This window comes from Bombus pyrosoma, linkage group LG5 (genome assembly GCF_014825855.1).
Source record: "Bombus pyrosoma isolate SC7728 linkage group LG5, ASM1482585v1, whole genome shotgun sequence".
Taxonomy (NCBI): Eukaryota; Metazoa; Arthropoda; class Insecta; order Hymenoptera; family Apidae; genus Bombus; species Bombus pyrosoma.
In genome coordinates, this window is record NC_057774.1 from 11,643,641 (window position 1) to 11,663,030 (window position 19,390).

The 19,390-nt window shown below is 38.4% G+C and overlaps 1 protein-coding gene across 7 annotated transcripts in view; it reads left to right on the forward strand.

The window, feature by feature from the left end:
• The window catches only part of LOC122567758 (hemicentin-2-like), a 504,101-nt gene that overhangs the window by 463,029 nt on the left and 21,682 nt on the right, over positions 1 to 19,390 (forward strand). For all 7 annotated transcript variants that reach the window (XM_043726708.1, XM_043726709.1, XM_043726707.1 and 4 more), the window contains 2 exons: positions 14,184 to 14,477; positions 17,740 to 18,060. In XM_043726708.1, the coding sequence (XP_043582643.1) occupies positions 14,184 to 14,477; positions 17,740 to 18,060 (615 nt within the window). The remainder of the gene's footprint in view (positions 1 to 14,183; positions 14,478 to 17,739; positions 18,061 to 19,390) is intronic.

Genomic DNA, 19,390 nt, shown 5'->3' on the forward strand with positions numbered 1-19,390 from the left:
GCGAACTGCCACGGCTAATCCGTTGGACTGCGCGTCGACCGCCCGGTACACGCTTACAACTGCGGCCCTCCATATCGACGAGCTACCCGTCTGACACATGCCGGAATTCACCAGGCCAGGCCCGTGTTCTCGTGCACGATGCCATGTCCGCCGGGTTAAACGGCCCGTCTGAGGCAGTTAAAGGCGACTGCCGCGGTGTTTGATGAGATTCGAATCGTGCGCGGCCGGTCGCACACGCACGCATACTCCTATACACGTGGAACGCAGCACGGATCGTGTGGAATTATGCGCGTGTGTGTGCCACGTGGTCTCCCAATAGCCAGAGCCCGGAAGCGGCAGGAGGATCTGCGCGTCCGTGATGGAGGAGAATGGGATGCCCTGCCCGGTCGGGGACGCTGCTGCGTTTCATGCAGTTCGGTACGGTGTCGCGAGATTTTGCTGTTCGCGTGATTTAGTAGCCGTGGGGTCGAGGATAGAGCCGAGCTTTCGGAGTTTGAGGTTGTGAGAGAAAATCGGAGATAGCTGATGAACAGACCGTAGATTTTTATGAATTTATACGTAAGGGGAATATTTAAGAAACGGTCATTTTTCTTGCAGGACATTTAAGATTAAGATTCCTCAAGGAACAATATATGTTTGTAGCGTTTATCCGAAATGTAATGGGAAAATTGAGAAACAAGACTGCAGAGATGAACTATAGTATAAGTATAAACTAAAGTGTCACGGAAGTCGTGTTGCTTAAGTTCATTTCGTTTAGCCTTTCTAAAGTTTTGTAAGCTTCTGGTTCGTTTGAAGTTGGCTGTATCAAAAATCTGTCCGCGAAATGAAAGTTGTTTTTAGCATACAAGAGAGAGAGGAATGATTGCTAGACGCGACAGGGGGCAGAACAGCTCCTCCAGTTAGGTTTATAAAAATAGGAATTTGCATATAAATCTGTAAAGTATTTATGAGAAATTTGGAAATGCAAAAATGCGTAGAACGTAAATCATTTAAAAACATGATTTATAACATATTCAAAATAGAATAGTCTCTATAATCTTCTGTCTAGATTCAATTTTTTCAATTACATTCAGTAGAATGTGAATTTGCATAAAAATCTGCAGTCTGCAGTACTGATGGGAGCTGTCAGGTTGATTAGAAATATTTGTCTGTTAGTATTGTTTGAACAATAACTTTCTAAAAACTTCTTGGAACTTCCTTTCCTGGGTCGTTGCACCCTTTAAGCCTCTGATAAAGGTTTGCATGGACATTTGAAATAGTTTGGTCATTTGTAAGCTGGACAGCTCTTCTTTAAAACTGTATCGCCAAGTGTTCCCTAAAGACTGTTAAACATGTACAGAATAATTTAGTAACTTCAGTACGAGGAAATTATACAAACGAATTCCAGACCTTAGATGGATTTCCATAAAGTTACAATTTCAAGTCTTTATACGAGCTGATATAACCAGTAATTACTGGAAAATATATTAATATTTAAGACGAATTTTCACTTGAAAAAGCATAGAAAATAAAATCAAGTAGAAATACACCGTGCGCGCATTCTCTTATGATCTTTATGCTTTATGAGATAGTTTATTATGCGTTTATAAATTTGTCTTGCTACGTGATATCTATATGTATACGATGTTGTCGTAGAAAATATCTCGAATGTTAAAGATTGAACGAGGACTAATCTTCAAACTCAAAACTTTTTATCACAATTTTCTTCGTACCAAATCAAAACAATCGCGTCGTATCGGAAATGTACTGTTGAAGAAAATTAGAAGATTCTTTTCTGTGTCAATTTGACTCGTGTGCTCGATTCTTCCTACTGTGTAACTTTCTAAATAATTACTATAGAATCAATTTTTATCACAATGTTACATCGAATAACGTATCAATCTATCATGTCTATATCATCTTCCTTCACCTTTGTTTGCTTGGTTGCAGCAATAGATCCATTTATACAAGTGTACATCCGTCCAAGTGTAAATCAATGTATCCAATAAATATGGAGCACAGTATAATACACAATCGATCTATCTATAGTGTCATTAAAGCGAAATACCTAACATATACAAATTTAATAGCCTTTAAAATAATTAATATCTTACTTATACGATATCATGCCCATAAATCACACAAATTCCATAACTACTTCCATGTACTATTCAAAACAATGGAGTTAATCGAAATGATCATACTGGAACAAAAACTCAATTTATTACATCTTTAACATATATATTCATGCTGTATACTAACTTTCTATTTGAATTAACTTGAATTTGAGAGAAAGACTTTCGCCACAATACACTTTCGTCTATTCAGCGCCAATGAATTCTCGTCTCCGAACAGCTGACTTTGCCAGCCGACAGCGGCTTTGTTACGGTATTCTAATCGAATATGACAATTAGCCAACGAAATTGATACGGTTCAGGATGCGGACTCCGGCGTCCGGGGAGGAACGAGTTGGTGGAAAGACAAATCGCCCGCTCGAAATTTCGCTTCTACAGTCGAAAAGGAGTTGGACGCAGGGACGCATACGTGCCACTCCCGAATCGGTCGATTCGCCGCACGCAACGCCATCCTCACCTGCATACGTGTATACGCGAATATACATGTGGCAGCTATGCAAATCCGCTCACTAAACCTGTCGTAATGATTTAGCGCAGCTCTTAATGTCTCTGCGGGAGACTGACACGTGGTTCCGCTCGCGAGACTGTCTTATGAAACATTGTTTCTACAGACCATTTTAATCCACCTTGCAAGTTGTGCCTGATTAAGTAAGGAATCCGCGAAGCAACGTCTAAAGATGTACGCTATCTCGCAAAACTATTCGAATCCTTGTCATGGGAAACTTTTATGCGTACAATTGTGTGCGTTACGTAAAACGTTTTGATTTCATTAGCACAGTAATCAAACACGACAAATAAAATATTATATTGCAACTTCTGTATAATATACATTTTCAAATTGTGAAATATACATTTCACATTAATGTAATTTCAAATGTTACCAATATAATCGTGACAGTTGTGTCTCATTACAGTGTTAATGAAATTTCGAAATATTTCATACACACGTATAACGCGTACGATGTGAATATAATAAAAGATTTCTTACGATAAATGCTTTTCGTTAGTGTGAATTCACACAATTTACACGCTATTCCCGCACACCTTCGAGCCTCCGTAAACCACGCGTTAGGCGACACTGGCCGGTGACGCGAATTAGCTTGTTCCAACGAGCGTGGACAATTCGCCGTACGGAGGAGTCATTTCCGGGGTAGCAGAGTGACTGCAGCTCTATAGGACTCAATTCGTTCGCGTTTCCTTTTCAAGCTCGGGTCACCTCTCCGTCGCTTTTGTGTTTCGCCTGGTAATAATTTACATGCAAATGGAGGCGTAGAGAGGCGAGAGGCAGACCACAACTTGTACCACCAAACTGTCAGAGAAATAGAGAAAGAGGGGTTAAGTTAGGCAAAGATAGGGAACGAAAAGAGACGAAAAGAGACGAAAAGAGACGAAAAGAGACGAAAAGAAACGAAAAGAGACGAAAAGAGACGAAAAGAGACGAAAAGAGACGAAAAGGGAGATGGACGGTTTTCGGGCTCCATTTATGGCGGTAACGAAGCTTAAGATTTCAATTCAGTTTTAGGACATATTATTATGCGCAAGCGAGAGGGAAAAGCGCACGACGTCTTTCTTCGACGTTTCGTTCGTCGGAGATCTTAAGCCGCTTAGTTGCCTGTAAAATGGCGAAGCCGAGTTCTCAAGCGCTGAGAACAAAGAAGGCGAAGGGATTAAATGCAAGCCGAATTCACAGTGACGTTCAAATCGTACGAAAAAACGGATTACTAAATGGGATATAATTGTCGGATAGCCGGGTACCGAGAATTTTGACCAACAGATCTCCTTCCGGTGGAACGTCGTTTAAACCGTTTACTTATCCTCACCGACGGGGAAAATGTTCCCTTGAGTTTGCTAAATGGGCCGACCAAGCCACCTATACAACCGTCGCCGTTTCAAAAGCCACGGTCGCGCTGCACTCTCCTGCTTCCTGTTCGAATAATGCTGATTGTTTTGCGAACTACTAGTAGTTCAACAGTTTCCTCGAATGGTTTTCTACCCTTCGAGATGGAAAAGGAATTTAAGTTATAAATTGTTACAGGCACTAGACCAGCGAAAGACTTCAACTTTTTCTAAGGAACGATGAATTTACTTTATTGTTTTTGCGATTAACTTTAGCGCTTCCTATATTTATGAATCGTTGACAATATAGGATTATAGTTTTGCTTTTGGATAACGAATATCTCTCTGCTTTGCCTAGGAAATTGTGTTAATTATTATTAATTAATTATTTTTTTTTTTTAAATCGAGACTTACATTAGCTTGGTTTAGGTTAAAATAGGTTCTGTATATCGAGATGTATTTTAATCTAAGTAGTTTCAATTTCGGTAGTATAAGTCAATCATTAATTTGCCGTCCTAGATCGTGTACCTGAACATAGAACATTCTCTGATGAAATTTTCAAAAATATCGCATAACCTGTAATGTATTCATAAAAATGTTCAATGATACTTTCACGAGTAACTATATACTACATAAAATTTTTCACGCAAACGATAAAAACCTTCTTTCTTCTTTTGTTTACTCTTGTAAAAAATAACGGCTATTACGATCGGATAACGATACAAAACTGCTCGTACAGAGACAAGAAATGCCGGGAAACTCGCGGTTGCGACGATCGTAGATGCGGTTTTCCCGAGTACAAACGTTAGGCTGTCAATAAAGCAGTCTAGGGCGGATGCGAAGGCCGAATGTGACAACCTTTAAAAATTCACAGAGCTGCAATGCGTCGCGACGTCTAACACGATCACGTCGACGTCAGTAACGTCTTTAGACTTTAGACATCCAGACGGATCGATGCCCTCGTGTTCGCGAATCAAGAAAAGTCCGAACTTCACTGTCGTCATTCGATTTTCGTCGTAATTACATTTCTCTCCGCCCCTTTCTCTTTTCCCCGCGAGAGAAACGAGAATCGAAGTCGTCCGGCCGTTTTTATGAATGACACCACGAGGGCAACCACCTCTCGTCCTCCAGAAATTGAGAGGAATTTATTTCGAGCGTAGTCTCGACGTAGTGTGATTAATAATCGAATAGATTGCGCCATTTCTATTTCAACGTTCTCCACGCGATACAGTCGTTGCTAAATTTGAACGCAAACAGACACATTGTTAATGATCTCAGCCATCAAATGAACCATTTCCTAAGGACTTTTCTTCAAACTATGCGCCGCTGTCGGCCAAAATGTCCGAGAAAATATTTAGTCTTCGCGTCGAGAAGTGTTTCGAAAATTATTGCCATCGCTATTATTGCTATTGGATACTTTCAGCATTTATTGGATCGTTTTATTTCGGATTCCGTGAAAATTGCTATTTTATTTGCTGCGTATAATAGTGAACATACGAGTATATTATATATATATTTGTAAACTTATATTAGATGGTTTTAAGCTATTATTAACTAACTAATACATAGATTCCAACTAAACGTTCTATAATCTCTTATACGCGATCTATTATAGTACGATCCAAATTAGACTCCTGCTAATTTTAATTCTAATTCTATCATCACAAGACATTGTTCGTCTATTTTTCACGAAAAGCCTCAACCGTATTATATTCGATCCAACTATTTACATCTCGTTCCAACCAAACTTCTTCAAACAATCCTCTCATGCACGATCTATTTCAGCGTATTCTAAATCAGAGTTGCTCCCAATCTTGATTCTAATTCTATCATCACAACACGTTGTTCCATACTAGCAATCGTAACCACATCTTCTCCAAAAAACCTTTAACATTAACATTTAAACCATTAACAGAAATCGCTGAATTCAGCAAAGTAGTGTTCCATTTCATATTTTCAACATCTGAGACCCAACTACCTCTCTATGTTTGAGTTCAAACTTATCCATCAACCAACCTCTACCGGTCAACGGACGAAACAGGCTTATCTTTTACTTTCGTAGTACCAAATTTTTCGTAATCGTATGAAAATATTACTAAACGATACGAAATTTTAATAGACTCGGACCCTATTAATTAATAGATAAATATTACAATAAACGACGTATTAATATTTTTAGTGGCCATTGTACTCGAAAGAATTTGCATCTACAACGATAGAAATACAATGTATTATGATAATTATCGTATAGCTGGACGAAAATAGTTGAAGTGAATTCAACGATCCTCTCGGCCCAGTTCCGTCCTAAGTTCACTTATGGTTGTGATACCACCACGTGTTTGCGTATGTACACCGCCCGGACCCACTCTTACGTCCCCTTTCATTGTCCCCTTTCAATTCCATGCACGTACGTACTTTCGCGTAGTTTGTACCTTTGCGCGTCGATTAAACTTACCATCCTCCAACCGCCCCATTCCAACCCCTTGGCCTCTTTACGACAACGTATATCCGAGCCGTTACACGCGTCTCCGTGTCTCCGCGTCTCCGCGTCTCCGCGAGATACCGTGGAAACTAATTGCCACTAATTCCGCGCACCGCTACTCCTACCTACTACTACCTCTCTGAACCACTTCGAACCCCTTGTTGATACGTGCTCCTACTCTGTCTGTTTGTCTATCTGGCTCACTCTCTATTTCTCGACTAGCTCTGTCTCTCCCTCTTTCTCTCTCTCTCTCTCTCTCTCTCTCTCTCTCTCTCTCTCTCTCTCTCTACCTTGTTTCTTGCTTGCTGGGTGTACTCCGGTACCCAGAGGTTGTTCGATCCTGTTGACGCGCCCTGGCTAACTCGGTATCAATGCAGTTCGGTTGATCGGTGGAATGTTGGTAGTTTTGGAAATACAAATGGACTGATCTCACCGGATAATAGAGATTGTGATGTAACGGAGTTGTTGGAATTAATACCATGCGATATAATTAATGGACTCTGGAAATCGTTTTGGATGCAAGGGAAATTTTTTGCTCAGCTTCTCAGGAAGGATTATTCTCTATTAATTTTCCGGGTATTTCGATGATTTATATTTAGGCTGCTTATGTTTTCCAAATACAAATGATCGCATAAATAGAAATTGTTTTATGATAAAGTTTTCGGGGAATTATGATACGGGATGTTCAGTTGTGGTTTAATTTTCAGTTTGTAATTTAAACTGACAATTGTTGTTCGTAATGTCATGGCATTTAATTATTTTTCTTAAAAGAGAATTAACCAGTAGTTTTGAAATTTTAAGAAACGTCTTTTAGAAAATTCTAGAGAATTCTCGAAACACCCTTTAGAAAAGAATTAACTAAGAATTAACTAAATTATTAAGGACATATTTACTAACGATATAAGTATATTACGCTAATGAAAAGTTTGAATCGCTAATCTTCTCGCGTAGCATATAGAATTCTAGAGAACGGAATACAATGTAAAATTTAATAAGACAAGGAAACTGGACATAATTAAAGGGAAGAAGAGAGGGAAGTAGATGGATGGATGGAAGTAGTAATACACCTAATTGGTAAAGCTCCCCAACAGTACCTTAGATGAGAAAACAGTGGAGGCTAGGTCGAAGGATGTATTTATGTATACCTACGGGGTGGTTAACGGCGATACCGTTAAGAATTCTATATCGAGGTGTGATCCTTACGGTACTACAAATTTATCAAAACCGCCAATGATATTCAGAACTACAGGTCAATAAAACAAGTATTAGTAAGAAGTAACAAAACAATATGTTTTTCGTCCAATAAATATATTATATATATATATATATATATATATATATATATATATATATATATATATATATAATTTAGATTCATATCTTTTAATAAGAAACAACATAATTTATCATATGTTACGATCATATGTTACAATTGTCTTGTAATTTTGAAACATTTCATACACGAACGTTTTACATATGCGAATAAAATATGTCTCGTTTCGATAAATTTTAACGCGTTTCGAGTGCATTTAAAATTCTTATCCTTTCCCTACAAATTTTAGTCACGAAATTTTAGTAATAATAATCATGAGCCACACTCGCGATCAATAATTTATACCATGGTTATATCGTACATATTTCAGCAAAAACCTATTGAACACTATAAATACGTAATTCAGACACTTATCTTCTCTCAAAAAGCATCGATCACTCGAAGGGATATAAATAATTCAAATTTCTTTCAGCACGAAGATCCGTAATAGATCCACCAAATATGATAACACGATTACAGAGTTACTTTTTAAAAGCGCCGTTGCTGTACTAATCCCACGCTTCTCACGCTTCCTCTTTCATCTCCATCCTCATAAACCTTATATAATTTCAATCAAGCGAACGTAAAATTATAGGCCCTTCGAATCGGATTTCCGGATCATCAACAGAGCCATTCCCAATGGACGAAAGCCAATAAATAGAAAGAAAAGCACACGTATTCAACATCCTTGTGCCTGTTACTGTGAAAAAGAAAACTTCTGAAAAGCGTAAAATGAAATCTTGAAAGTTTCCCAAACTTCCTTCCAAGAAATGTACTCAAAACGTACACTCCAGAGAGCGATCCGGAGTTCGAACGAAACGTGATCAAATTTCAAAGAACGGTATATTTAATTACGCGGAAGTCCCCGGGCCAAGACCGATAACAATCTTTTTGGAAGTCGTTAGCGCGAGAATCTCGCGAAGATTAATCTGTTCCTGCGATTAAATCTTGAAGTATTCTGTCGAAACGATACCGATAACCGCGACGATAATCGACCAAAGACCCCATAAAACAGCGGAAACGCTATCAGGATGATTAACATTTTCAGTGGCCTGCCCGGCAGGAATGCCGCAACTTATCAATGGATTAGTGTATGCAGATACCGGATGCTTGTGTTCGGGTGTTTGTGACTCGAGATGATGCATGAACATCGATACACCGGCTACTGCTAATCAGATACATTAATTACAAAGCGTCTAGGAGCAAGACTGGGATAACGCGCACCGCTCGATTCTTCGCTCAAATGAGTTTTGGCTCATCAATTTCTTCGATGCTGATAATGCGCTCCTTAATGTATCGTTCCGGCTGATTTAAAAGAAGAGGCTAACACATTCTATCGTAAATATGCACAAGTACCGCCGGATAAGAGGATTATTTGGCTTCTTCGTATATTATTAGTTAGCAATTTCATTTACACGAAGTAATTGGGTGGGCATGTACAAGTTGCGGCTGAAATTTAAGGAATCGCATTATCAAAGTTGGATAAGAGGTATTGTGAAATGTTTGGGTGAGATTTGAAACGTTAATGGTGAATTGAAAAGAGCACGTTCGAAATAGATTTAGAAGAAAGCAGGAAATTTTCCGATCGAATAAAATTTTTAATAAAATCAACCCTCTATTAACCATTTATTATTACCATGCTGTTTGAGATATTCAGTAACTGCATTGACGACGATTTCAAGAATGACTTGTTTCGTCTCTTCGCAATAATATTATTATACCGAACGACAGTTGAATTATCCATCCGGGCAACATAAATCGCTGATGATAGTTAGCACAGACACTTAGCACGTGGCAGGGTAATAGGCGATCCGTCATTAATGCTTAATGGACGGCATTAATTCGTTATTGTCGGTGGGCGATGGCGGGAGGAATCGATAGGAAGTCAGTCGCTGGCCTAGTCGCTGTGAATTCGTAAACGCAGCAATATGTTGGCGATCGGCACGATCCCTGTTAACCCTGTTACCAGCCAGGAAAAATGGGAATAACTGTGGGGCTGGTGCAGAACGTCTCTCCGGATCAGAGACTTGGAAACTCAATAACGCAGGAAAACGCATCGAGAAATCTGTCGAAACAAGTGAAACACGATGTCGCCAGGTTTTTCGAGATACTTCCGTCTCTTCGTGTCTTCGTACGCTTTTACGGGATTAACGTCGGCAACGATCGATCGGTGAACAGTTCGAATTGTGGATTATGGAGTAGTTCTTAACTTACTTTACCCTCACTTTATAATATTGAGTCATGTACGAAGATATTTTTACAAATTCCATATAGCTTAATAATATGAATAATACAAATCTTGTATCAGACATTATCTTTTATCCCCGCGTTTCATGTCAATTCAATTATATTCAAACGAGAGTTAAGAAAACTCAATTTCCTATCTTTCGAGAAGAGAACTTTTTTTCAATTAACCTCACATGACTCTGAATATAATTTATTTAACATAGGCGAGAATTAAAAAATCAATTGATCGTGTTCTATGCGACATAAAATTATTGAATTATTAAAATTATACGTAGTTTTATTATAAACACCTTAAACTTATTGAAACTAAATAATGTCTTTTTAGAAAACACACACACACACACACACACACACACACAGATTTTTATTACTTTTAATAATCAATAGAATCTTATGTTGTACAAAACAATCAACTGATTTTTTAACTACAACCTAGGTTAAAGAAATTATATTCGTGTCATATGAGACGTTAGGTTGATTGGGAAACTCTGCCTGTTTATTTTTTAAAGACAAAAAATAAATTTTTGTTTATTCGATGTTTGAGTATAATTGGAAATTTATGGGAGGATAGGATAGGAGGAAATAGAAGATTATAGTCTAGAATTAATTATTCGCTAATTAATAAATGATTATCCAAAAGATCCCAGAGTAGAGAATGTATTTTTTTTTAAAGACAAAGCACGTTATTTTCGACTGTGAGACGAACATTCGATATCACTATTTCACTATTACGGTTCTTTCAACTTAACCACTTAATATTTCAGAAATCGTTGGAACCAGCACGCTAAAAGTTTCTCTCCGGAGATTAATGATACTCTCATTTTTCGATACATCTAAAATACAATATGAAAGCACTTAACCTTCCTGGCACTTTGATCCTACGATATATCCACAGCCCAAGCACAATACAATCGCTAAAACGAAGAATTAACCGTATCCGCCAAGCCAATCTTCTTTCTCTCTGACAAACGAAGACGGTATGGTCACGTAAACATCCGTAAATTTATGCAAATTAATCGAAAACGAAAAACGCCGTAAAGGTTTTGCCAATCAATTTTTATCGGACGTATCTCATCAAGTAACGGACAGCTACGGAATTTATCGCTCTCATAATATACGTTATACGACACGATATTTCATTCCAGTAAATGTTAATCTCCTTTCTTCCTACTATCAATCACAATTATCACGGGAATTATATCCAGATGTGACAAACGCGAATAACATTTAAATTATAGATTCATCGATAATTACGTATCCCCAACCCTCCATCTGCACCAGTCAGAAGATTCTGCATTTTTCTTTTACTGCCATGATAAATTATATTATAGCAAGTTTCGTGCAGATCCAAAAAATGTATTCGAATAACAGATACATCGCGAAAGCCTATAATCTAAATCAGAGACACGGAAAGGAGTTTTATGATTTGAAAAAAAAAAAAAAAAGAAAGAAAAAAACAAAAAAAGAAAAAGAAAGGTAGTTTATTGTAACGCTATATAAGATATTTCAACTTTTTCAGACTTCTTAAAACTATAGAATCCAAATGGGAGAAGAAATAGGGAGGAAAAATAATATCGGTCAAATATTCTTGGAATTCCTCTTAATAATCTCAATATGAATTCAATGAAATTCAGTAATGCGAATTGATTAGAAAAAACACATTAGAAACAAAATGTTGACGAACGTTGATCCTTAACGGGTTAAAGAATCGGCGAAAATTATTACTTTCACTCGCGAATATAATTATCCATAAACTTGTCGCTTCAAAACAAAGACAAGTGTTTATACCGTATTTTATGTAGAGCAATAGCAGAGTGTATTTCAATAATTCTCTCTATAGTATAAATGGAATATACTTGTATAGAGGAAATACCGACAAAATAATCACTGTGATGTTCCTGGTATTAAAGGACACAAATAAGTCCTCAAATTGTCGAGTAAATAATTCACGAGGAGAAAGATAACTAAAGACAATTGTCTGTCGGATTATCCTTTATTCGAGACGATCCTCGAAGAAGTCGGAGGTCGATCGTTATTTCCAACAGCTTCCGCAATTGACATTCAGCTACAACGATACCTAGAGAGAGGAGAATAACCTCGGTGTAACCTGACAGAAGATCCCATGCGACCTCGACTCTGGGACGGAAGTCTCGTTCGGTTCGCCTAGAAATTCAATAATACTTTGTACGTGGAAGCGGAAAGTAAAAGAATGTATAGGTGTACATACAGATCGTACACCGACAACAGCAGAAGGAGGACGAGCAAAGAACTACGAGTAGAAAAGGGGCTGACCTTTCATTGATTAGATCACTCAGAAAATTCTACGCGATATCCGCCACCCGCCTACCGTAACCTCCGCACTTTTTCCATTCCCCTACACGTGAAGAACTTTTGTCGCTACATTCTTTTGTCTGAATTCCGTTTTCGAACGCCGGTCGCCAAGCTACGACTTTTTGATGTTAAGTTTCTATTCTCGTCATTTTGGTTGATCAGTTAGCGGATTGAAAATAGTAAGATCTTAATGTAAGCACGTTCGTAAGCACAAAATTTCTGCTTTGAGTGCAGCGAATTTTCAATCGCTAATTTTGTTTTGTAACTTGAAAATGATCAACAAAGTTTGATGGTGATATTTTTTGAGAGATTGAATTTTCAATAGTCAATTTTGTCTAGGTACTGAAAATAAGAAACTACCAACAAGAGTGGTATTTTTAAAAGGGATAATCTCGGGAGATGGAAGAGCTTTTTGCTTCGAGAACAGTGAATTTTCAATTACTATTTGTGTCTGTAAATTGAAAATAATGAACATTGTATCGTGCCGTGCGGGCGAGGGGAGGGGGGACGGGGTTGATTACAAAAAGCAGAAGGAATCTGTGCGTTGAGAAAACGTTGAATTTTGAATAATTACATTTCTCCGTAAATTGAAACTAATGAACTTTAGATGATGGTATTTTTCAGAAGATTGATTTCGTAATGTAGAAGGGATTTATATGTTGGAAATAGTAAGGTAAAAATATAATTATTTCCATTTTAATGGGGGGGGGGGGGAAATACGTGAGATAATTTTTTCAATTATAGTAAACTTCTTGGTAATGGTAAAAGGTTAATTAACCCTCTTAGACATACTCCGTTTTATGAGCATCACGAGTTCATATCAGTGGTAAAGGGGTGCACCTTAATGATGTTAGTATCCTTCGACAGCAGATAGCTTCCTATCCATATACCATGTATACTTTCTATATACATATACACGCATACGTACATGTATATATTATGTATTATATATTACCACGAAATCTGATGCTGTTCCTGGCTTGCGGTTGACAAGGACTTGGAAATGACGTAGGGACATCGATGATATCATTAATGCTTAATCATGGATAGTGCTCCATAATCGTGTTACCTTTGTCCTGTACGAATATTAGATAGCAGTCGATCACTCATCTACAAAGTCGCGGATCAAAAGGCTCGACTTACGTTCCACCGTTCAAAGCCTAGTGCTACCGCTGTCAAGGGACTTTTGACGTGGGAAAATCATCGATGTGGATCGTTGATTTCCTTAGAAACACGCACACTATTAATTTTTTATTTTATATAATTCCAAGTAATCCATTTCCTTTAAAATATTTTACATTCCAGATTACATTCCGATGGCAGTAAATGTAGTATTTTCGTAATAACGATCTTTCGAAAATAAAGGGACATTTAGATGTTTCACCGTTTATTAAAATATTTATTGGGAAAAATGTTCTACTTTCGGAACAAAAAGTTCATTAATAATCGTAGAAACGTAAATAAAATGACAAGAATGAAGAAATAGAATGTTTAGAAAAAGTATAGTCTATATGGATAGATGCTAATTGATTTTCAAATAAGATAAAAGAATATTTAAATATAAATATTTGTGTATATTAGAATATAAAAAAGACGTGATAATAGATAATGAAATTTCCTATTCCTATATATATATACATCTTTCATATCAATTGAAATTAAGACATATTTTTCTGTATCGATAAAATTTCAATAAAATTTCACGTGATAAACTATAAAATTTATAAGAAATAATAAAATATCTAAAGGGGAAAGGGGCAACGTAATACTCAACGGATAGTGTGGATAACACAACCTTTTCAGGAACTGATTTCCGAGTCAATGAATCGGAACTGTATATGCATTTCTATTTCTCTTTCAGTCACTCCAGTCTGTCACCACGGTCAGGTAAAGGTGTTCGGTGTAGCACGGCAGGAAACCACGAGGATACCGTGCGAGCTCGAGGCAAATCCAGCGGAAGTAACGTTTACGTGGAAGTTCAATAACACAATGGAGGCGATCGACATACCACAGGCACACGTCACCAGCGAACGAACACGTTCCACAGCCTCTTACACACCGATGACAGAGTTGGACTATGGTACTTTGCTTTGTTGGGGTACCAACGATCAGGGTACCCAGCTCGAGCCCTGTGTCTACCATATCGTGCCAGCTGGTGAGGATTCTTTACGTTATAAATAGAGACTTCATAGAATATTATCATATTAACAAATATAATGTTATCAGTTCGATCCATTTTAAATCCATTCCCTTTATACTTTTTCAATTTCAAAGTTCGTTTATGAAAAACGTTCCCTTGGTATTTTTATTTTCGCTATATTCAATTTCTTCTAGATTTTGTTTTGTTTTTATAAACATACTGACATGTACCATACTACTTTAAACACTTTGTTGATGCCGATACTTCGTATCAAGAAATAATTCGCATTGAAAGCATTAAAGAGTTTCTACAAATTACACCATCTATATTTTCTGCCACAGATCAAATTATTATCAAATACGATAATTAATGAAAACTTTCAAACAGCAAACCATAAATTCCTTAACACTGAAACAAGAAGAACATACTTTACGTTCTTTCCTCTGCTCCCTTTCAAAAATGCTTTTACCTAGCTAACGATCAAACAGAAAAAGTAAAGAAAATCAAATTCAAACGTTTGGAAAAATATCCATGTTGAGAAATAACATGATAAATAAAAATGTACAACACCAAGAACAGCGGACAGATTTCGTTCAACATTAAAACATTCATTCTTAACAAGCGGCCAGCGTTTCAAACGCGTCGAGATATTCCTTTAATTCCAAAGAGAATTCGCATTATCGTGAGTACCGAAAACGCGAGAACGTTGACATAATACGCGTTGAAAGTATACCTCCGCGTGAAAATTCCATTCGGTTCTTGAAATCACGCAACGTCGCTACCTTCGCAGGAGAGAAGCTTCGCTCTTGATTATGCAACAGTTTGTAGGACGGAAATGAAGATTTTTAGTAAACATAAATCGTGAGGATTTCTTGGCGGCGGTGAGGAGAGTGGAAAACTGGCAAATAAGGTATAGAGAACTGCAGAGTAATCCTGGGAAATGTGTCTCCCGTGGGATGGTTGATAGACGTAAATTAGATTTAAAAAAGTTTCCTCATTATGCAGATTAGAAACAACGACAGCCGACTTCGTAGCCGGACATCCGTTTCCTTTCCGGTGTCTCGCTCTTTCGCTGCGTTTGACGACCTCTTAACGAAACGTTACGGGAAAGAACGACCACCCTTTCGTGTTCGATCGAACAAGTTGCAAAGTAGAATTTTCTCAATGTAACATATTGCCAAGATCGTTACAGAGAAACCGTAGATTCCTTCGTGTTCGATCCAAGAAATAAGGAAACGGAATTTTCTCGATGAAACGCGTTGCGTAAGACAAATTAAATTTCGAAGATTCCTAGAGAAAAGCCGATCAGTTCATTGCATTTGATCGGAAGAATGAGAAAATGAAATTTACCCAACGCGACATGTTACCTAACGTAAATTATATTGCAAGAATTGTTACGGACATAATTTTGATGTCTGTCAGTCGGGTGGTCAATCCCTTTATTATACCCTCCCTTTGCAATTACCTTCCAAATGTCCGAATATGTTCGTCTTCCACTGTAACTATTTCCAAGAGAATGGACATATCTGCTAAAAAAATCTACGTATCTATACATCCATTAGAAATGATTTAGAGCCGGATTTGCCAAACGTTTCCCAATTCCGTCCCAACTTTCACGAGTATGATGCCAACAGAGGATCTCTCGAACCACTTTCGCTAAGTCCTATGAAACATGTGAAAACGCGAATGGACTGTACCGTATCGAGGACGTGCGACGATGTGACATCGTAGATGGCCGCGTGACTACGTGGCAAACGCACTTTAGTACCGTGGGTGGGCATTAAACCAGTGAAATGACGCAATAAAAAGCGCTATTAAAGAGGACGTTGCATAAAACGTAGTCGGAAAACGTCCAACGAGAAGTCAGCCCCATCTCGAAAGGAAAACCTAACTAAGCTCGTATCTGTTGATTAAAGACGACTGAGAAACGGCGTCGTTTGATAGACACCGGTTTCACCGGTTCGTACGTGAACCGGGAGACACTCGAAGATGGTCGTCTCTCTTGCCTTTCAGTATTCAGTTCTCGTGTAAAGGAGGCAGACGTTTGTCGTCGTAGTTTCATCAACTTCGGACCGCTTCATCTCTTGCCTGCTCGACGCAATCACAGGTCAGCTATCCCAGAGAGCTCCCCTGCCAGGATACACCAAACGACGCTACGGCTACGTCGAGCAGAGATAGCTTTACTACGTCTTTAACCGACACAGTTGTTACTTTTTAAACGATCGTTTTTCGCAAGCGAGAAAATGGAAGTTTCCGTAGGGAGGATCGGTAAAAGGAGTGGAAAGTGTGTGTGTACCAGATAAGACGTGGTATGTTCGGGCGTGATTTAAAAGTTCACATCGAATCATACTTGCGGAATGCTACATAGATCGTGTTGAATATTTTAAGGAGAGACATTTTAACTAGATTCTTTCTAGAATTAGCTTTCAAACGTTTTATAAATTTCCAACAATTTCAATTCACACTCGTGGTACTGTATTAGGATCGGTGGAATTATGCGATACATAAAGTAGCACGAAACAATATGAAAAAAACAATATGATCTTTTTTATTGTGCCGCACCATAGCCACTTTGTTATATATATATATATATATATATATATGTATGTGTGTGTAACGATTTGTGGACGGATATGTCCACATATCTAATCTGCTAATAAAAATATCTCAACTAATAAATTAACAATTTGGAAAAATATAACCGAAAAATATTAAACAATACTAAACTTCACCAGATATCAAAGTATACAAAGTATACAAAGTGTACAATACCAGGTATCAAAGTATAAGTTTTTCGATAAAGATTCGAGATCTTGGTTAGAAGTGCGTCAAATATGCGATTGAAGCGTTTCGTTAAATTTGACCGAACGTTTTCCTTAAAACGTTTATAATTGATTTACGCATGTTTATAGCATACTATATCTTTTATTACAGTGGCTACAACAATTGTTGGCACCTAACCTTATTTTCCAATGAAACATTTTTAACGAGGCTCTACATTTCACTTCCCAATACATTTCTACGCTGCTACGAAAGTTACAAAAGGTCGAATGTTACAAAATTTGGACCTCGTTTAAATAGCATGTAAGCGCTATAGTAAATGGAACGATGTAGCACTAGAAAGAAAAAACTACTTTCTAAGCCATTATATACGTATATTCGTGAAAGAATCTCACAAACGGTTACTGAAAATACACGCTACGTTGCCTAGACACTAGGAACCGTAGAGAAACTTGTGACTCGAGCAGGCGATCGTACTAATTATTCGGCTTTGCAGGTCACCCAGACACGCCACACAATTGCTCTCTTCTGAACCAGACAACGGACTCGCTGTACGTGGAGTGCACAGAGGGGTTCGACGGCGGTCTGCCGCAAAAGTTCACGATACAGGTGGACCGTGAGGTGGGAACCAGCAGTACGTCGTCGAAACCGAGCACGACGGTCTACAATCAAACGAGCAAAGTACCGTCTTTTTCGGTGAGCAACCTCGAGCCTGGCACCACCTACGACGTACACATATACGCGAGCAACAGCAAAGGCCGCAGCGAGACGGTTCACTTCCGTGCAACCACGCTGAATCTGCCCGAAAGGCGAACAGGTGAGTATCAATCTCGAGTTTCAATCCAACTCGGAATAATATTCAAAATTGATACACGAGCAGCCTATCTCTCACGAATAAGGATCGATCGTATGAGATCGATCGTTGAAATTAACGTGCCACACTCTTCCGACCTCGTTCGAGCACTGTCTGCTACGCTGCACGGCCTTGCATCGTAGAGCTCACGTGATTATCTATATTTCTTCTTCTTTAATGCTCCCACCCCTGTTCGTCCTCCATTTTTCTGACTCTTTCTCTCTGTCACGAACATAGATATATACGCGTGGCCCGCCTCTTTCTTTCCATGGTTCCGTTCCAACCATTGATCTCTCTGCTGCTCCTCATCGATCCTCCCGTTCTACTGCCACCCCCTTTCCGCCCCCCCTCCCCTCTTCCTCCCCCTCCCATTAGAGAAATACTCCCTTCGGCCGGTTTATTTACGATCCACAAGGCAAGAACGAGCAAACGCTGCAATACACGCGTCGATGAGTCTTCCGTGGACCAACTTTATATACCTGGAAATCCGAAATGGAACCTGACAGCGTTTTTCTCTAGAGAACCATCATGTTGCTGAAGGATTTTGACGGTTAAATGACGATTCGACGGTATTCTGTCATTTCCTACCTTTCCTTCTTCTTTCTTTTTCTTTGCTGTTAAGATTGTTCCATCCGTAGGCAGACGGAATGTCGTTTGCGTTAGAGATGAGAGCGAAGCAAAATGTAAAAGTTTATTAGAATATATCATTTAACATTCTAATTTCTGTATGTGTACACTTTTCAGATTGATTTCAAATTTTTTATAACCATCGTAACATTGTTACATGAGGTTTCAATTTTCAACGCTAATGTAATATCAAAATATTTTGTATAACACGTACAGCGTATATGTACAACATTTTCATAGCTATCAGTGCAGTGTACAGTTATCAGTACAGTTTACATCATTATTAAGTGAAGAACAGATCTTGCATCGTGTTGCAAAGCGTGCTTTTCTCAAAGAGTTCACATAGTTCCATTATCTTGATTGGACTGCAGTTTTACAAAATGAAAAAATGTCAGTTAGTATGGACATTGTCACATTGCAGCGTTTACTCGGTCTCTGGTATCGTAGACGCGCGATTAGGCGTTCGTTATCGATCGTTTCGACCCTCGATCGCCATCAGTCAACCCGAATCGACGGACTTCCGATCCCTGTCGAACTCGATTATCGTCCCCTACGCTCTACACGGTTCATACCTCGTCGGCCATAGTGACACCACGAACGAAAAATGTATCCAAACCGTCATTCTAACGATTCCACGGACTCGACAATGAGAAAAATCTATACATCT